Genomic DNA, 18,219 nt, shown 5'->3' with positions numbered 1-18,219 from the left:
AAGATTTTGTCAACTTCTTGACAGGACTCACTGTCCAGTGATTTGATCTAAGTTTAAAAAAGTCATGGAAACAGACTGCAAACAGATCGAAGTCACTGGAGGTATAGGTACACAGCAGTACATCTTGAGACAAATGTTAAAACAGTTAGAGCCTTGAGAGTACGTCTGCTAGTTTCTGTATTCCTATGTATAACAGAACAGTGTTTGTAGCCCATATAGTCATAACATAAAGTATGCAGGGTTTGGACTTCATAGATTCCACCCACCCCGCCCCCCCCTCCTTGGTATTGTTTCATGCTGGACACATTTTGATTTACCAAGATGTGTATCTTTGATTCTGAAGTTTAAATAGCTGTGTAAAAAGAGCAGACTATAAAATGAGAGTGCTCAGTAAGATGCTGAAATCTGGCCTGTCTTGAAGAAATTGCAGAACGCTGAATTTGGCTTCAAAATAGAAGAATAACCAGTTTTGAATTCTAGATAATTAGGATAACAGAACCAGAACTAGATCATAAGCAAACGCAAGAACTTTTTTTTCTCTGTGACCATTTTGATTATTTCTTTTTCAAAGAGGCAAGTCTGCTAACTTGGCTAAAAATAACCATGTCATCCCAGCAAGACTGCAATTGCTTTTGTCCTTTGTTATGATTAGAACTATCAGCATCTGAAGGTGATCAGAGTGCTCTTTTTTTTTCTCCCTTTCCTCATGATTGAAAACTTTTGCTTTCCCTTTCTCCCAGTTTAATTTAAAAGCATGGAGGATTTTTATATGAAACACAAAGTTAAAAGTTGGTTAAAGTTATCAGAAAAACCTCCAATCCAGCTGAACTCTACAGTGGGATAATGCACAACATGCATTACAGTCCTCTACTTGTGGTTGAAACTTCCACATTTTTATGGTGGTGGGATGTCACGATGTGAAAAGAGACTGTTTTTTTCATAGGCAAAAAAAAAGGGGGGGTTAGACAGAATTGGTAGGGAGGATCAAAGAGCTCCTGAACACTGAAATAAGAGTAATATAAAGAAATTGGAGCTGTAAAGAATTATCACTAGGAAATATATGTTAGTCACCAGTACTTGGCTGGAATAATTTCTAATGGATGAACTATTAAATTAAAAAAAAAAAGAAGTGTTGACAAAAGCAAGCATACACAAAATGAGCACATAAAAGTCGGGGACTTCAGGGATGAAGTTTCTCTTTGATATATGTGATTTGATGTCTGTGATTCACTTAGGGAATCTCTGGTTGTTCTCATAATCTACTTCTTTGTAAAGGATCCAAGTTAAGAACTGGGAAATAAAATACAGGATACAACTAAACTGCTAGAAGTAAGAGGACTGTATGTCCTGTAATAACAGCATCTTTCATTTCTGTTGTCATTCCAAAGAAGAATAGAGGAGACTTTTAAATCACTGTTTGTGTCAGGGTAAAGAAAAAGCAAGAAGTCTAAGAAGGTATATACAGATGCTACTGTAATCTAATCCCAGAAGTCCTAACATGAATATTTTAAGTGCAAATTGGAAAAATATTAATTTGAGTACTCTTTGGTTTGTTTTACAGTTAATCAGGGTTTAAGGAGTGCAGCATTGGAAGACTGTGCTTTATGTCAAGAGACTATATCATCCTCAGAACTTGCAGCAAAAGCCAGAGATGGGGATTTTGAAGGTACTTTCTTTTTTCTGAGAATTAAAATGAGACAATACTGTTGTATAAAAAAAAAATCTCATTAAAATGAAAAGAAAACTCTAAGATTTGGCTCTGGAAGGTGACTGTAAAGTGGTTATAGTATGGTTTAGAGACAAAGTCAGATGATAAACTGAGCATATTTCTTTCAGATTTTTTTCTAACAGCCTCATGAAACTCTGACCTACAATTTGTCATATGCAGTATGAATTCCTTTGTATCAGTGGAGAAAGGTTCTGTATAGTAAAGGCTTTAATATAGTGTATGACATAACATCTGACAAGTTTCAGAGCACTGTGTAAGATGCAAAGCCCTAAGTAAGGTCTTCTCAGCCAAATCTAAAGAGATCTTTTATATCGTTTGCTATATGTGGAGGTGCTACTTTTTCCCGTGGCAGAAGTACCTTTCAGATTTTCTTCACTTTTGTCTTTGATCAAAATATTTTGGTTATTATTTTCATATTCTTCACCATATTACTCAAAGAAAAAGTTAGTTTTAGGCAAGTCTGCTGAGGTTACTCGAATCTCACTGAATACATGGTAAAAGTGAAGAGAAGTGCATATATAAGTCTCAAAGTTTTGGTCAGGATTCAAGCATTCCAAGAGCTCAGAAGTTTTTGGTTTTCTTTTTAATCTGACATGCTGTGGGAGTGCTTAGGAATCAGTTATGGACTATAGCCCTAGTATGGTAAACATTGTATAAAAAACGGATTAAAAAATAACAGAGTACTTGCAGTCAGAGAGTAAGAAAAGAGAAAGTAGATGTATGAGACGGAGCAAACAAGAAAGCAATCAGCTTTGATTTTCAGGGCTAAGTGGTGGTGTCAGCGCACCAGGAGCCCAATTATTGGAGTAGTGGTATCTCTGTGGTCAAGTGAGAAATACAAGACAGCTGTCAACTGTGAAACTGTATCTGAGCTTCCCAGAAATTCAAGTGTGCAGTAATTTCCCTGTGCTTTAAAACTTTGATCTATTGTTGTCTATTTGTCCATATGCACTACTGTTCTTCCAGTGAGAGGTTTTTGAATGCAGAATGACTAAGAACTGAGTGATAAACAGTGTACATCTCTGCTTGTATGCAGAGAGGGGTGACCAACAGAAACGAAATGTCATTTTTAATAAAGATCAGAAATCATGGGGGGGGAGGGGAAGGCATATTAAAGATTAGGGTTTAGAGTAATGGTACATATTTATACGTTATTTTGTGCCTATATAAAACCTATGGTTTGCTTGCTTACCCTTTTTCTGAAGCTGCAGGCTAAAGGATCTCTATTATAGAACAGCAGGGCTAATTCATGTATAATGCACTGTAGAAATGCCTCTTTTGGAGAAAGATGATTGGGTGGCAGATAAAGAACTATTCAGCAGTCATTTTAATTGATTTTTCTATTGTGCCATAATTCAGAATGTCACAGAAGGTGCAGTAAAGAACAAATCTTTAAGCAAAATCCTTACCATGTATAGGCTGTATTGGAAAAGAACGCAAGAGATTATTCATTCTCTACCATTTCAGTTCATATTCTTTTGTTTTGAATCGATGCCTGATGCTGTCAGTGAATTTGACTTGCAGAACTCAAAAGCAAGTTGTTCTGAACTGCAGGATGCTGAATAACCTTCTCACAGTGGATGTACGTTTTGCCACGGCTAAGTCACTTCACTTCCCTGGCATGTTACTCAGCTTTTAAGGTTCTTCAGCTTTTCATGGCATCTTCTGTTGACACAGGGAAGGTTTTATGTTTGGAGAAGTGCAGCCTGTGGCTTGGGATGTTACTTATTGAAATAGAGGACAACAGTCTGGGTGCTTAGGTGATGTTATGGCCACACAGGAGTACGGTAAAGGGTAATCTTTGGAGTTACGAGGGCCCTTGCAGTACCCAGGTAGCGTGAATCAGTTATGTCCCTGCTCTAAGCAAATGATAAAACCCAGCCTGTATTATTAATAGCATATGCAGATAACTACAGCAAAAACAGCCCCCTGCCTGCACCTTTGTTCCTAAATAGCAGGTGTTTCACATATGCCTCTGTGATGGAAAGCAGAGCCTTGTGGGATAACCTAGTCCCTTTTGAATAAGTGGATTTGGATGCCAGAATGAGCTTGGCTGCCTTAGTGCAATGTTTTCCCATGCTAACACATCCTCTAAACAGAGCCAGTTAGCCAGTGCTCCTGCAGGTACTCTGCTTTTGACTGGGAAGGCTTGGGCATGTCTGAATCAATCTCCTTGCAGACTTTCTGTGGGAGTCTTAACGTGGCTTGTGTCTAAGTGCTTATGCTGAAACTACCTACTTGTACAAATCAATACAGCTCCTCTGACTGTGTAAACTAACTAGTGTAGTCTGCTGTTACTTAGTCTTCAAATTTACTGATGGGCAGGAATTTTCTGTATCACAAAGAGACAGAGGGTGCTGGGGAGCATGGAGATGAGCTTCACCTTCCAAACCAGAACAAACCACAACAGCCCTACAAAAAGGGACATCTGAAGTGGGTCAATTTGTTGAATTTGTGGGAACTGTAGAAACACCCATTCTGTCTCCTCACTTCCAGTACCTTCCAGGCTCCTGTCCCTTCAGGTGACAAGTTATCATTGCTGGCAATGCTCTACAGACTTTTTTTTTCTACTGAGGTATGCAGTGATAGCTAATGGGATACATGGTTTTGCTATCCCTAAGGCATCTAGCATGAGGCATAAACTTACAGCAGTATTTTAACCTCAGCAGCCATGTGCCTTTTCCCTCCTATAACACCTCCCCACCCACCTCGTTTTTGCTGGCCACTGTGGAAGCAACAGCCCCTGACTTTGGGTGATGTTTGGGTGCAGGTGGAAGATGTCTGGTGGTTAAGACAACCTTTGCTACATGAACTTTGTGCCCTATTTCTTGCAGCAAGCCTGATGGGTTTGTCCTCCAGGCCAAATCTGGACCACAGGCCACCAACAGGAGTATACTGCAGTTACCACTGTAAATGGATTCAACGCAAAGTCTGAGAGTGTTGCACCAATCTGTTGACAGCATTGCACCAAAATTAGTTACTTATTTGTACATTGTTTCTATGCTTCAGGTCACTCTTAATGATTTCAGCTGAAAATGAAAACAATTTAAAGCAAATGAGCACATCAGTAGCTCCTCCCTTCTGCTATCGTGGCAGAACATGAGCATGTATTAGATTGAGAAAGTCCAGCGAGCTACCTGCCAGGAAAGCTTTTTCCAATTATCAAATAAATCCCTCTTACAGAAAGTACTGAATGTTTAAGATTGCATCCAATCAATGATAATTAAAAAAAAAAAAAAAAAAAAAGAGAAAGCAAGCCCAGCAACCTGAACAAATAAATGAATAGGTTTAAGATTCTACTGAAGGTTCCGGCCTCTACTCAGGTTATAAAGATGAATCACTTGTTTTTGTCAGATTTCTCATTCTTACTGTATATAAAACCCACTAGCTGGTCTGGATCATAAAACAAATATGAATGTTTATTATGAGCCAACTGACATTGGCAAGGGCGTAAGAGTTAAATCCTGTGACCTTCTGAAGGTTGAAATGCAATAAACTACAGATTAATTGGCATTCCAAAACAAAAGCATTTTCAAAAGTACAGATGAGCCTATGGAATATATGTTCATCTTTGCTGTCCTAATGCTTCTAGGACTTTCTTTTGAGGAAGCATATGTATTTATACTTCACAGACTATAAAAAGCACTATATTGTTATAGGGAGAGAATGTAAAGCAAATACATTTATATTTTCTAAGAATACAAGATTAATTTATACAATATTCCATGAATAAGTTTTGAATACAATAAAATTTCATGTCCTGGTTGTATGATGAGAAGATGGCCCATGGGGGACAAAATTCTGTGTATAAACTCGAAGCAAATTGTAGTGGCAGCTGCTCAGAAAAAAGCAGGTTGGGCTCTTTGCTACCAGTGGTGTTTGGTCTGAATTGCAGTAACAGCAGAAGGGGCCTGTGTCTCAGGACCTTTTGTGGCACTGTCTTTCTCCCTGTGTCCTGGTGAGCTACGAGCCAGCATGGTTATTGGAAAGTTCCTGAGCTCCAACTTGGATAATAAGCTGACCAAGATGTTTGCATGGGACTGAGAGTGGGTAGCGTGGGTCACATGCAAATTAAAGGAAACCTCCACATTTGAAAATATAAGAAAATTACTCTTAGTTAACCTAGTATAAATGTATCCCTGCTGGGACAGACCTGCATCATTCTTAATATATTACAGCTTTAAAAAAAACAAGCATCAGGGAAGTAGAAGTTTGTCTTTCTGCCATTTATGTGTCTGGGATTGTGTTTCTAGCCCCAACACAAAACTTGCTTTGTATTTGTCAGCAGGTTCCCATATATGTATACACAGATATAGATATACACACACACAGAGTAACAACTTTTTTTTTGTCTTGATAAGGATTTTTGTGTATTCATTTTTTTATCAAACTGTAAATGTGATCAAGCATAAGTCGCTGCTCACCATATTTGGGAGCATTATTTTTATCCTTGTGAGCTTGATGATTTTAGTAGTGAACTTTGGCAAATCTGAGTTTTGACCATATGTGTATTTTGGGGTAGTTCATTACTCTGGAAGATTTGTCTGTTGCGATTGAGGGAAGGTGAATATTTTTAATTGTCCATGTCGTGAAGTTACAGGCTGGCTAAGAAAGTGAGTTACACATCTTGTCTAGGCAGAAGCATGAGACATCTAGAAATCAGAAGATTTTCTCAAGGAAAAACAGCATTACAAAGCTGCTGGTGCTCCACGAAAATACTTGCTTTAGCATCTCAGCTCTCTCTGCAATCATACATTCATTTTCACTCCTTATCCCTCTAGCATCCGTACAGAACTACCTTGCTTGCTACCACCTAGTTATAACTCCAGCCACAATGGATTTGCTGTGGCTGCCAGTACAAATATCTGTTTGTGCCAAATGGTGTTAGCATCTGTTTGCTGTACAACAGCACGCTATTTCTCCTTGATCCCTTTTCCTCTTGTAATATTCCAGCCCACCCACTTTTGTCTAATCACAAGTCCTCCCTGCTCTCCAACCAGCAGCACAAGCACAATTCAGTGATTTATGGTCCCAAGGCTCAAGCTCTCGTTCTTGTTGCAGTAAGAAGTCACAAGGTCAAGAAGACCCACCCATGCTACTGTATGTGCAGAATCTAATAACTGTGAGCCTAGAATGAGCTCTAGCTGAATGCTTCAATTTTTTTGTCCTCTACATGCCTATGGCTACTCTATTATTTATAATGATGACCAGCAATGCTTTCTAAATGAAAGAATTTAAATTGTTGCACAGTTCAGTGGCCAAACATACTCTGTCCATGTAACTTTTTACTTTTTCCTTATTCAGCAGCTCCGCTTACACTGTGCAAGAGAAGAATCTAGCATCAAGTTTTCCGTATTGAGGCAATGTTTTATAATCAACTGAACATATTTAATCATGCATGTAAAATTAGAGGATTTTATACAGTTTTTAGGTTGTATCGCAATAATTTGATCTGACTTAGGTTTTAAGAACTTGTTCAGAGACTTTCACTTTTTCAAAGACTATCCCTCTCTGTTAGCACCGTGTGGAACTTGTTGAGATTTTACTGCAGGAGTAGAGAACATCCCATAAGTACTGTAAAGCAGAGGCTTATTCAGCTCCACAATGACATAACTGGGATTTTGATTAGGTTTGAAATTTTTTGTCCTAAACATACACGTATTGAGTGTTCTTCTGCTATGTAATATGCAGATCTACATTATCAACTTGCTTCTAGTTTATGATTGATAGCTCTTACAGAGAAAGACTCCCAGTAATGGAGTGCAAGATCCAAGTCTCTGATCCGTCTGATCTAAAGTAAAGATTTGAACCATATCCCAGCAGAAGTCAGTGTTTTCTATCAGAGTTGTTCCATTTTATGTAAATAATTATTTTGCCCAAAGAATGAGTTGCTGATCATGTACCTGTACAGAATGGACACAGAATGTTGTTGTTCAAGGTCATGTTGAATCAGGCAGAGTGGAGGCTTGAGCCCAAGTCTGCAAAGCTCCATGCTTTGGTGAAAGCTTTCTAGATTTGCACAGAAAATCCATCGTAAGCAAGCTGTTTGACAAGAGCTGTACTTGAAGCTAAGAAGTCTGTACCTCTGTTTTCTCCCTCATCCCCAAAATTTTCATCAAATAATATTGTTGAAGCAGAAAATTTATTTTTATTGAAAAATTTCAAGCCAGCTGTAATCAACACTGAATCTACTGAGCAAGGGTAAAGATTACTTTAGTACAATTGCCTGCTAGAAATCTTATATGAAAGTCAGAGATTGCCCAGAATGACATGCGGAAAATTATATGTGATAAGGGACAAAAAGATTCATCTTACTGTGGCAGTTGAAGTGAGGGGTAAAGTCATGTCATCCTAGTTCTTTACTTTCTATACTTAAAACTGTGAGAATTTATGATTCTTGCTTTCATCAGAAAAGCTACAGTAAGCCCATCTGACCTTTTTTGCAGCTGCAAGGGTAATGCACTTTGACGGCTGCAGTGGTGTAAGTTCCACAGGCTGCTGTAGGAACAGCCCTCTTAAGGTTAGTTTGATAAAATATCATCAGGGTTATGCATGATGTGCTCTAAAAATCTAATACACATCAATGCAGGAGGAACTTTCAGTTTGATTTCTGCACTAGGAATATTTGATAAAAGATGCAGAAAGGGTCTTTTCTCTGGATTGTCTGGCCATAATGCAAACACCACCACAAGCTTAGGGTTTAGTAGCTACTCTACAGCAGGGCGTAGTGTTGCGCATGTTTTCTCTCTCTCTCTCTCTTATTTTTTTTCTTTTTTTTTTTAACGGAGTATAATTTGTTAGATGAGGCCTTCTGCAAGCTCCAGCAACTTTTGGAATTGCTTCCTGACCTGCCCCAGTCTCTTGTATCTTAGCACCACTGAATGAACTTAAGTGTTCTGGTCTAATGTTGTTTCAGTCAACACTGTTGATGGATCAGTGTCAAGGCTCTCTTCCTCTTGTGCTCTGGGATGCAGAGATGTTCTCCTTGGTTTTCTAAGATTAGATGAGGCTGCAGTAGGTCTATTGCACATATTTAATTAAGCAAAACTAATTACAGTAGCTATGTTTTTTTAATCATGATTATGGTTTTCTTAAAGTTCAAGCATCTTGGATTTATGTGAGATTTTTAACTTTTTTTGAGCAGAAAATGTTTCCAGCTAATGAGGTTGCATAGACATGTAAAGGTGAATTCTAAAAGCTACAGCATAAAATGAATAAAAAGACCATAAAATTTCATGATTTATGAGAGATCATAATGCAAGATTTTTGAATAGTTAAGAGCTGGGAATACTGTTTCTCCTTTTTAAATGTCTTTTTCAGTCTTCACGCTATTTAATTTTATCTTGTGCCTTTTCCTTTCTCTAAACTAGTTTCTAATTCATTTAAATACTTGTTTCTCTTCCTTTCTCTGCCTTTTTTTCTGTACATGCTTTTAATGTTTTCTTCTAAAATTAATTTCTGTAGTCTTTGTCTTGTTAATCCCTTCCCTCCCTTCCTCCTCCTCTTTGATGTTTGTGCTGTGGTCTTCATCCATTTCCCAACAGACTTCTCTTAACTCTCGTTGCATGATAAAGCAGCGGGCCAATTAGCCCACGAACAAGGTTTTCCCTCCATTCCTTGTACAAATCCCCGAAGCACAGGCAGATAGCGCTTTAGAGACTGGATGTTTCCACTTGCTGCTGCATGCAGAGCTAATGGAGCAGCGTAGCCCAGAGAAGGACTGTAACATAAAAAGCCTACGGGTGCAGTGCTGCTGCCCTGCTTCCAGCGTGTCTTCAGGCTCCTGCTAGGGGTTCAATTTGTGTAACTCACTCTGTTCCTCGTATTGAAGCTTTATCCTCTCATGAGACTGCTCTTCAGAGAATATTTCAAAAACCTGTTCTATAAAAAGCCTGATGACTCAGTCATTAATGTAAGTCAGTCAGAAGGGCTGCTCCCAAGGTTGAGGCTTCCGAGGGGGACCTAGGGGTGTCATCCTGTTGCCACTGGGGCTTGCATGGGCTCGGGGACACCGAGTCGTTCAGGGCTTCATCTTTCCTGCCAGGGTGAGTGCTTCGGCTCCAACCCAGGATTGCATTAATTTCTAAGTGCATACTCTCAAAATGAAGCCTCTGTGTTTGTATTCAGCGTCAGGACTTGTTCAGTCACAACTGGAAGCAAAGGCACAGGGCTAAAGACCCAAAGTTTCTTACTTCAAATGTTACTTCAAGGCTGCACCACTGTATGATTTTGGGCAAGACGTTTCTCTCCTGATTTCTCCCCACATGCTTACTGACTTTAGCTGGGTGACGAGGATTAAAGCAATTAATGTTTGTACAGCATTTTGAATGTTAAAAGCTGTTACATAACTGTTACTATTTGGGGGTGTGCTGCAGTGCAGCAGACCTTGGTGCAAGCAATTGGGATGTTAGGAGGGCACTAAAACCCTGAAGCAATGGGGCACGGGGCTGGCCACGTAGCCCTGTCAAAGGGCCTTACTGTTGTTGAGTCACTGTCTGGGGGAAAATGTGCCCTTTAGCTCATTCTGCTGATGCGTTAATTCACTGAATCAGCTGACGTGACACCAATGTGGAGGTAGAGGGAGTCCCTCTAATGTGAGAGAACAGTCTGTAGGGGGTTATACTGTTCTATACATTGAGTACTGCTAAGACGTGATTTTTTTTTTTTCATGCAATTATAAAAACTAAGTTTGCAGATGAATTTGGCAGTCAAGTAATTCTGTAACCATGAACTATGGATTATATGATTATTATGAGTTTATAAGGTTTTTATTTATCAAAATAAACATGCTGTTTCTCATGGAGGATTTTTTTTGCAATTTTTTTTATTTAGCACCAGAGAAAAATCCAAAGAAGGTCAATTAAAAAATAAGTTTTTCAACATTGCACTTCAAGGACAACAGGAAAAAAAAAAAAAAAAAACCCAAATGTTAAACACCTGATAAGAAAGCTGCTTTCTGTTGATGAGCTCCAGAGTCTTTGTGGTGGGGTTGCATTAGCCTGTAATGTGTCTGGACTAATCATGATCTAAGGGAATGAGTGATTATGGTCCTAGCTACTGTGGAAGTTGCAGTTTGTATTGGCATGCTGCAGTTTGTACAAAAACAGCCTGTGGTTTTTGGCTTTTCTGTGAATATTAAAATTAGTAACTAGCTGAACATGGTAACCCACATTATTATGCAGCTGATAAAGCATTGATAGCAAAGTAGGCATCTTACCAAACCTGCTTCCACCAGCTCTGTGTTCATTTGAGAAGGGAGACCTGGTGGCACAGTGCTTAAATAACTTCCTAAATTTTGCCATCTTTAAAATTAGTAAGAATCAATAGGGCAGTTAAATCCCTGAAAACATAATCAAGGCTATGTAGTCTAATGGCAAGTTTTAAACAGGAACATCATTATTGGCTCGGTTATTTTGTTTGGAATATATGTGATAGCCCAAGGGACCTCCTGGATCGAGAACATGGAGATGCTCCAAGGTTATCAGGCTTGCCATGGTTTCAGATCAGAGATCCCTGTGAAAGTGATACAAAGTTTTCAAAATCAACATCATAAACTGATACTAGGAGTAAGTTTCACTGGGCAAGTTGCATGTAGGAGCTAGGGAGGTTGCAGAGAAGGAGAAGAACTGCAAAGGAAAATCTCTTGGTTTCATTGGTATTAATGCTTCGACTTAAGCTGGCAGTCCTGCATCTTCCTGCTGCTAAAGGACTGCGTGCCTCTGAAGTAGGAATTTGTAGCCTTGTGTCCCCACAGAACATTTTCTGGTGAACTGTTCCCAGGGATGAGGTGAAGGATCCTCTGTGCAGTCTCCTTTTTTTCACCACGTCAGTCATTTCTCTGCACACAGATGTTGGTTTTGGTTGCTGTCCCTATAGCTGTGACCTTTATCAGACTGGTTTGTTCACTAAGTGAAAGATTGCTTCCTTAGAACTAATTTAACTTCCAAAATAGTTTAGAGGAGTGCATAGAAGCTGAGTCAAGATTCAAAGTTCTCTTTTTATTAATCTGCTTTTTGAACATTTTCCGCATTGAATGCTATTTCGTTTTTACTTTTAATTTGACAAATGTTGCAATGTGACAAACACATGAAAACTGGTCATGGTTATGTTTGAACAATACAGTGCATTTCTCATTTAATTACCTTCTTTCTGCTTCTAGCTGTAGCCCTCTTGACCTCTGTATTAACTGCACCATATATTTTGTTGTTTGATAATATGCTCCTTGAGGCAAGGATCTTGCTTGTCAGGTTTATAAATCAGCAATTGCATGGGTTGCATGCTGTAAATAATACTCGAGAGAAGCTGCATACAGGGAACTTGGGTAAATACCTCCAGCGGTTCCTGTTCGCTGTGTCCATGGACTCTGGATAGAACTTGCTTTGCTCTTCATTAGATGTTTAACAACTTAATTAAGCAATTGGCTGCATCATTTCTACAATTGTAATTTTAGACTCTCTGAGGTCATGTCAGCCTGTTGCTAGCAGAAGCAGCTCAACAGAAGTGAGCCTAATACCTTCTGCTTTGCCAAACCCAAATCATTTCCCTACTTGGCTTTTATGAGAGGTTAGAGAGCTCACAGGAGTAATAAACAATGGAAACATGCTGTTCAGGACAATGGTCCAATTCTTTCTCTGCTGTCTTGTACACTTGATTTTGTGGTTTTGCTGTAGTTACTGGTGACTTCCAGTGAGTCCTAGTAGTTTAGCAGACAGTAGTCAAGCTTCGAGTTTATTATCTGTAGAGTTGCTTGCCTAATTGCAGAAAAGCAGTCAGCTTTTCTGTAGGGAGGGCTGAAGAGGCTGGGAATGATCTCAGCTCCGAGCTTGTTTTGGTGGCTGGTTGCATTGACAAACACACCTGTGATCCAGCTCTGTTTTAAGTCTCTTGTCGTCATACTTTATTTTGCTTATCTCCTTTTCCCTGCCATTTTCATTTGAATAGGATATATTTCGAGTCCAAAGCTGCTGTGCGCTGTTTCAGTGCCTGCTGTGCTCTGCCTAGAGGTGGGTGCCTGGCAGAGAAGGGGGGCATTGAGCTCTCCCAGGCACCCTGAGCTCACCTAGCTGCCTGTTCGCAAAGCACCTTGAGAAACTCAGATGAAAGCAGCTGCTGTTGTATTTTATTCTCCCTACTCCCTTGAGGATCCGGTAATCGCGTGTTTGTTTTTATTCCCTTCTGATTTATGTTCCCTTTCATTGCTGTGTTTCTGACAGATCCTCCTGACTGGGTTCCAGATGAAGTCTGCAGCTACTGCACTGCGTGCAAGGCTCCTTTCACAGTCATTCGCAGGAAACACCACTGTCGGAGCTGTGGCAAGGTAATGACTCAGTCAAACATGTGAGAAACTATCTGCCAAAGAGAACAGCAAATTTATGCATACCACAAACTCAGCTGCACAGCAAAATGTGTGCACTGGGCCAGGGTTTTCAAGTCACAAGTGTTTTTGTGTATCTTGGCTACCAACTGCTCAGCTTATGTTTAGAAAGTGGGGGGGAGGGTTTTGACTTTTATACAGAAATAAGCATTTGTCAGCTAAAAAGCAGAACTCCCTATTGAGGTCCTGGAACAAACACCCCAAATCCACAGTCTCTCTGGACTACTGCTCTAGGCTTTAATGAGCCGCAGCTGCCTGCACTGTGAGAGGTGATGCACACCTCAGCTGCAGGGACAGTGTGTCCCTTTGCTTTCTTTCTAAACCTTTGCAGGAGGACTGAGGTGTGTAGGGCTCCTGCTTTGCAAGTTTGTGGGGGAGGAAGAGGGAGCGAGGGAGAAAAAAGCAATCATGTGCCTCAAAGCCAGAAATCTGCAGTCCCACTTCACTTGCTGCTGTACAAGTTAGAAAGAAAGAGGGTAGAGTAGCAGTTGTTGTTAACTTTATAGTGGACTTGCAGGATTAGGAATGTTGGTATTATTCACAAATATTCCCCTAGTCTTTCTTCAGAACCAGTGGAGGGAGATGCTGCTTTTTGTCTCTGGTGGAGCTGCCTTCCCCTGTGACCTGCAGATGTCAGTACTTGGGCACCCGCATCAGAGAGGCTGAGCACAGTCAGATTAATTGGTCATTGGGCTATGAATTCCCTGCAGAGGACTTTCACTTGCTATGCTGTGGAAGGTGGTGTTGCCAATACACAGGAGCCCAGCACGTACAATCTTCTCTCCCATCTCTTGAAACCAATTTTGTTCCACCCAGTTCTTCAAAGGAACTAAAGTGAAATCTCCCTCTTGTTTTTCAGATCTTCTGTTCCCGCTGTTCCTCCCACTCTGCTCCATTACCTCGTTATGGTCAGATGAAGCCTGTCCGTGTTTGCACTCACTGTTATATGTTCCATGTCACTCCTTTCTATAGTGACAAAGCTGGTATCTGACATATTAAACTAGTGGTATGTCTTCTGGAGTCTTACATGGACTGATATATTTGACCTAAGCCAAGAATTAACTTGAAAGAGGGACCTCACGAGGGCATGTAGGCTTTGACATCCATTATTATAAATTTTGTACAGACAGTTTTTATTGCATTTTACTAAGCTGCTAAAGGGAAGTATGAAGCGTCTGTAGCTCTAAGGCTACAGTACAGTCTTCCATAAATTTATAACATTAATGTTACGATGCCATATGCAGAACAAATGCACTGTGTGGAAGGAAATAGGGCTCAGAATTGAACAAGCATTGCTGCTTATCTTACATGCTAGGAACAGAGTAGCCGGTTAACTAGTCCATCCCAGCAAATCAATCCCAAAGCTCGGACACTTCTGTGCTCACTAGAATACCAGCATGGCTGTGGATGTCAGCGCTCTCCCTCCTGCTGCAGTTTAACTTTCCCATTACTAGATTTTTGCTACCTATGCTAGGATTAATTAAAGCAAAACTATTTCAAATCACATAGGAAGCACTGAAGGTCCTGAAGCAGTATACTTCTGTTGCCTTTCATTTACCGGGCAGAGCAATAACTCCAAGTTGTCTTCTGAAGATTAAGTTTTACAACTTCCAGTTCAATATTTTGAAGTTTTGGAAGTATTTATAATCTACATTATTTATGCTAAATCCTGTTAAAAAAAGTCTGACACAGAGCTTTGGTTTCTATATCAGCATTTAACACTTAACAAACTTCAGAGGAAATGGTTACCAAATGAATGAATTAGTATTAAAATACATATTTTTGAAAGAGTTTAGCAGCAAAATTCAGTAAATGTGACAAATTATTTCTCCCATGCTAAGGTTTTTTTTTAGATGGTTTTTAAAAGGCAAATATGTAATGATGTATTCAAAAGTTCCTACAGAATGGTCAACCAGAGAAAGGTACTTGTTGTCCACATTTGGCAGAGTAACTGTGTAAAATATTGCATACTGTTACTTCACTCATGCTAACAACTCAGAAGATGTTTGTATTTATTTGAAACACCAGGGATTAATTTTTATCTCCACTTGGAGAGGAAAGACATAAGACTCACATGGATTCATGCTATGATCTTGCACAAACTATTTGCAGTAAGAGCTCCCTGAGCACTGAGGTTTCAAAGGCATTTGGACGTGCTTTGAGTTAGCCACATGAAAAGCAAGACACTGTGTGCTGTGGTTACAGAGGAAACGAGATCAAGAGCTCTTTGCTGTATCCCCTTTCCTGACTCGCAGTGTTACACACTGTGTTTCAAAGTGATAAATACAAAAAAGGACAAGGAAGTTGTTTGCGGTATCATGCTCAAGAAAGGTCATCATTCAAAATGATAAAGCAAAACCGGCCAGTGTTGTTTTGTTTTGTTTTAATTTATTTTTGGAGGGACATTCCATTTGTTAAGTGGTTTAATATTCAGTGTTAATGAGCCATATAAGGGTATAACAGTTTGCCACTACTGTCGTTTTGAATCAGATGAAACAGCTTCACTTAGTTTATGTGTAATGCACAAGCCTTATGATGCTGTTTGTAGACAATGTCAGCTATGATGTGTTATCCTCACCTTATTTATATTTTTATTATTATTATTTCCCTGAAATCCTTCCCATGGAATCATTGAGTTGGAGTGTCAGCATTCACCAGAGTTTGGAAAGGCATGGGGTTGGGCGATTGGTGGGTGGTGGGTAATGTGGTGCAAGCAATGATACTTATTCAGGCTTAAATCTCAGGCTTCACATTGCAATGATTATTGCAGTTTTATTTTTAGAAAAAAACCAACAAATTTAATGCTTCTTTTATAGGATAAAAAATACAGCAAACTTCAATTGTGAAATAGATATGCACAAAAAGTTGCTTCTGTGGAGAAAAAAAAAGAATCTTATTTAATGGATTGAATATTTATTCAAGCTTGTTTTTATTTTGTAAATGCTGTAATTCAGAATCATTTCCATAAATATGATATTTAAAGATCTCAGACACTATAGTTTCTTATGTAAATACAGACTCCTATTTCTCTTACTGAAAAGCACAATGACTATATCAATACTAATATACATTTGCCTCAAGGAAGACTTTCATCTTGTAATCTCTTCAGATAATTAAACTGTCAGGACTTTCTACTTCCATGTGCTGGATTGCTCTTTCATTTCGGGGTCTCTTTACATGGAGTGACAGCTGCCATCCTGTCAAACAAACTGGCCTTAAGTCTTTCTCACTTTGCAAGTAACATGAAAGAAAGGAGTTTAAATTTGAAAATGGAAGTTGCCTGTGCAGAGAAGGGGTGGTAAATCAAAGCTGGAGTACTAGCCTGTAACTTAACATTGCCTTGTGCTATCTCTTGCCACTGGCTGAAAATCTACCTTCCCGAAATACCTTGTTGGTGGCCACTTCACACATTAGGCATATTTGATCTGCCTGTGTCACATCTGACTAATCTTTTCTGTGGGGGATATAAATCTGCAATGAAAATAGTGCTCCTTGGATCTACCTGCACAGTTATTCTTATGAAGCATAAATACCTAGTGCTAATTTGTTCTGCTCCTTGTATGAGATATAACTCTTGTAGGCTTTATGAGAATTAATTTTATTTCCCAGAGGACTTAATGCGTGGCTTTGGGATGCCATTTCACAGAAGAAAAATAATGTTACAGCTCTGTGCATGAGGATCTTGGCTTCAGTGGTGCAACAACAGGAAAATTTTACGGGAAGCCTGCACACAAGTTTAGGATTGCAGTTGAATTAACACACATAATATTTATGGGCAAGTAATGCTGCCTTAAGGTGTGAACAGTAGAAATTTATCCTAAAGGGACTTTTAAAATGAAATTTACATCACTTCAGTGTTTTGAGGGGAAAAAGGGGGATTCTCTTTTCTCCAAATCACAACACGTTCTGCAGCAGTTTTCCTGGTGGGGAATACAACAACAGGAGCAATACAGGATAATAAGGTGAGAACAACATTGCCAAAGGTGGCAGTAATTCACCTGGTGTTGGACTGTCCTGTATGACAGGTTCCCTCTGAATCAAAGCTGTTTTCAGGGGAAAAAAAAAAAAAAAAGAAAAAAAAATTACAGTAAACTCTGAAATGATCCTTTCTAGATCTGTACAAATCATACAGCATTTCCTGCTCTCTCCAGGTTTGTAAAGGGAGGTGGGCTATCAGGGCTCCTTCTGCAATGAAAGGAACTTCAATAAAAAAACACCTCTGCTTCCAGAGAATACCCCTGTCCAGAAAACTCAAAAATACTTAAAAGCTGTCACACAGCAGCTCAGTGAGGAAGAACCTGGATGGAAGCGATGGGCGAGGAAAATGACTGTGCATGTTGCCTAACTTGGGAGGAAGGAGGAGGAAAATGGAGTGCATGCACGTGTGGTTGTGCCTGTACACGGGTCCGGGGGGGACGGGACACAAAAGGTGGGCTGTGGAAGCCAGAGACTTGACTGTAAAAAAGCTTCGGCTACAGCCCTGTCACAATCCTGCCTGGGAGCTGGAGGAAACCACCAGCCTTCTCAGTGTCTTGTCTCCAGCTGAACTCGCTGTCAGTTTATGCAAAGTCAAAGCTGCTGGGTCTGCATCCTCTGGTTTCTGTGGCAACCCCCGATAGTATCTCTCCACTGAGAGCCAAGACTGCAGCACTCTGTTCCTGCACAGGCAGGCACGGAGGCTTCTGCTTTCTGCTTCGTCAGAGGGATTGCGATTGCTCAAACATCTTTATTTGTAATGAAGATTTATGCTGCAGAGTCAGATGCTTACTGTGAACTCTATTTTCTGGTGATAATGTTTTACTGACTTATGCTTTATCTATGTTGCTTGTCTAGAAGAAATCTCTGTGGGCATCCTTTTGACTACTTTTGAGGGTTCTTTAGCTATTTTCCCTCCCCTCTTTCACCCTTTACCCCACCCCATCACCCAGCTTTCCATTTCTGCTGTGTATAAACTAGATGTCTTATGTAGCTTCCTTGAGTATCTTACAGATAGTGAAATATTAGAGGCAATATTAGACAATCGAAGGAGCTTTCATCCCTATTGCTTCCTGATCTTGCCCTTCAAGTTCCTGGGCGCAGGCTCGTTTCAAACCCTCATTTGGTGTCCTTATACCTG

General features: G+C 39.8%; 1 protein-coding gene across 2 annotated transcripts in view; it reads left to right on the top strand.

Moving 5' to 3' along the window:
* Nucleotides 1-16,222, top strand: part of ZFYVE28 (zinc finger FYVE-type containing 28) — a 164,128-nt gene extending 147,906 nt beyond the window's left edge. For both annotated transcript variants that reach the window (XM_075019455.1, XM_075019370.1), the window contains 3 exons: nt 1,562-1,666; nt 12,943-13,046; nt 13,963-16,222. In XM_075019455.1, the coding sequence (XP_074875556.1) occupies nt 1,562-1,666; nt 12,943-13,046; nt 13,963-14,094 (341 nt within the window). In that variant the 3' untranslated portion in view covers nt 14,095-16,222. The remainder of the gene's footprint in view (nt 1-1,561; nt 1,667-12,942; nt 13,047-13,962) is intronic.
* The last annotated feature ends 1,997 nt before the right edge of the window (nt 16,223-18,219 follow it).

This window comes from Buteo buteo, chromosome 1 (assembly GCF_964188355.1).
Source record: "Buteo buteo chromosome 1, bButBut1.hap1.1, whole genome shotgun sequence".
Classification (NCBI taxonomy): domain Eukaryota; kingdom Metazoa; phylum Chordata; class Aves; order Accipitriformes; family Accipitridae; genus Buteo; species Buteo buteo.
This window is presented reverse-complemented; position numbering and strand designations above follow the sequence as displayed.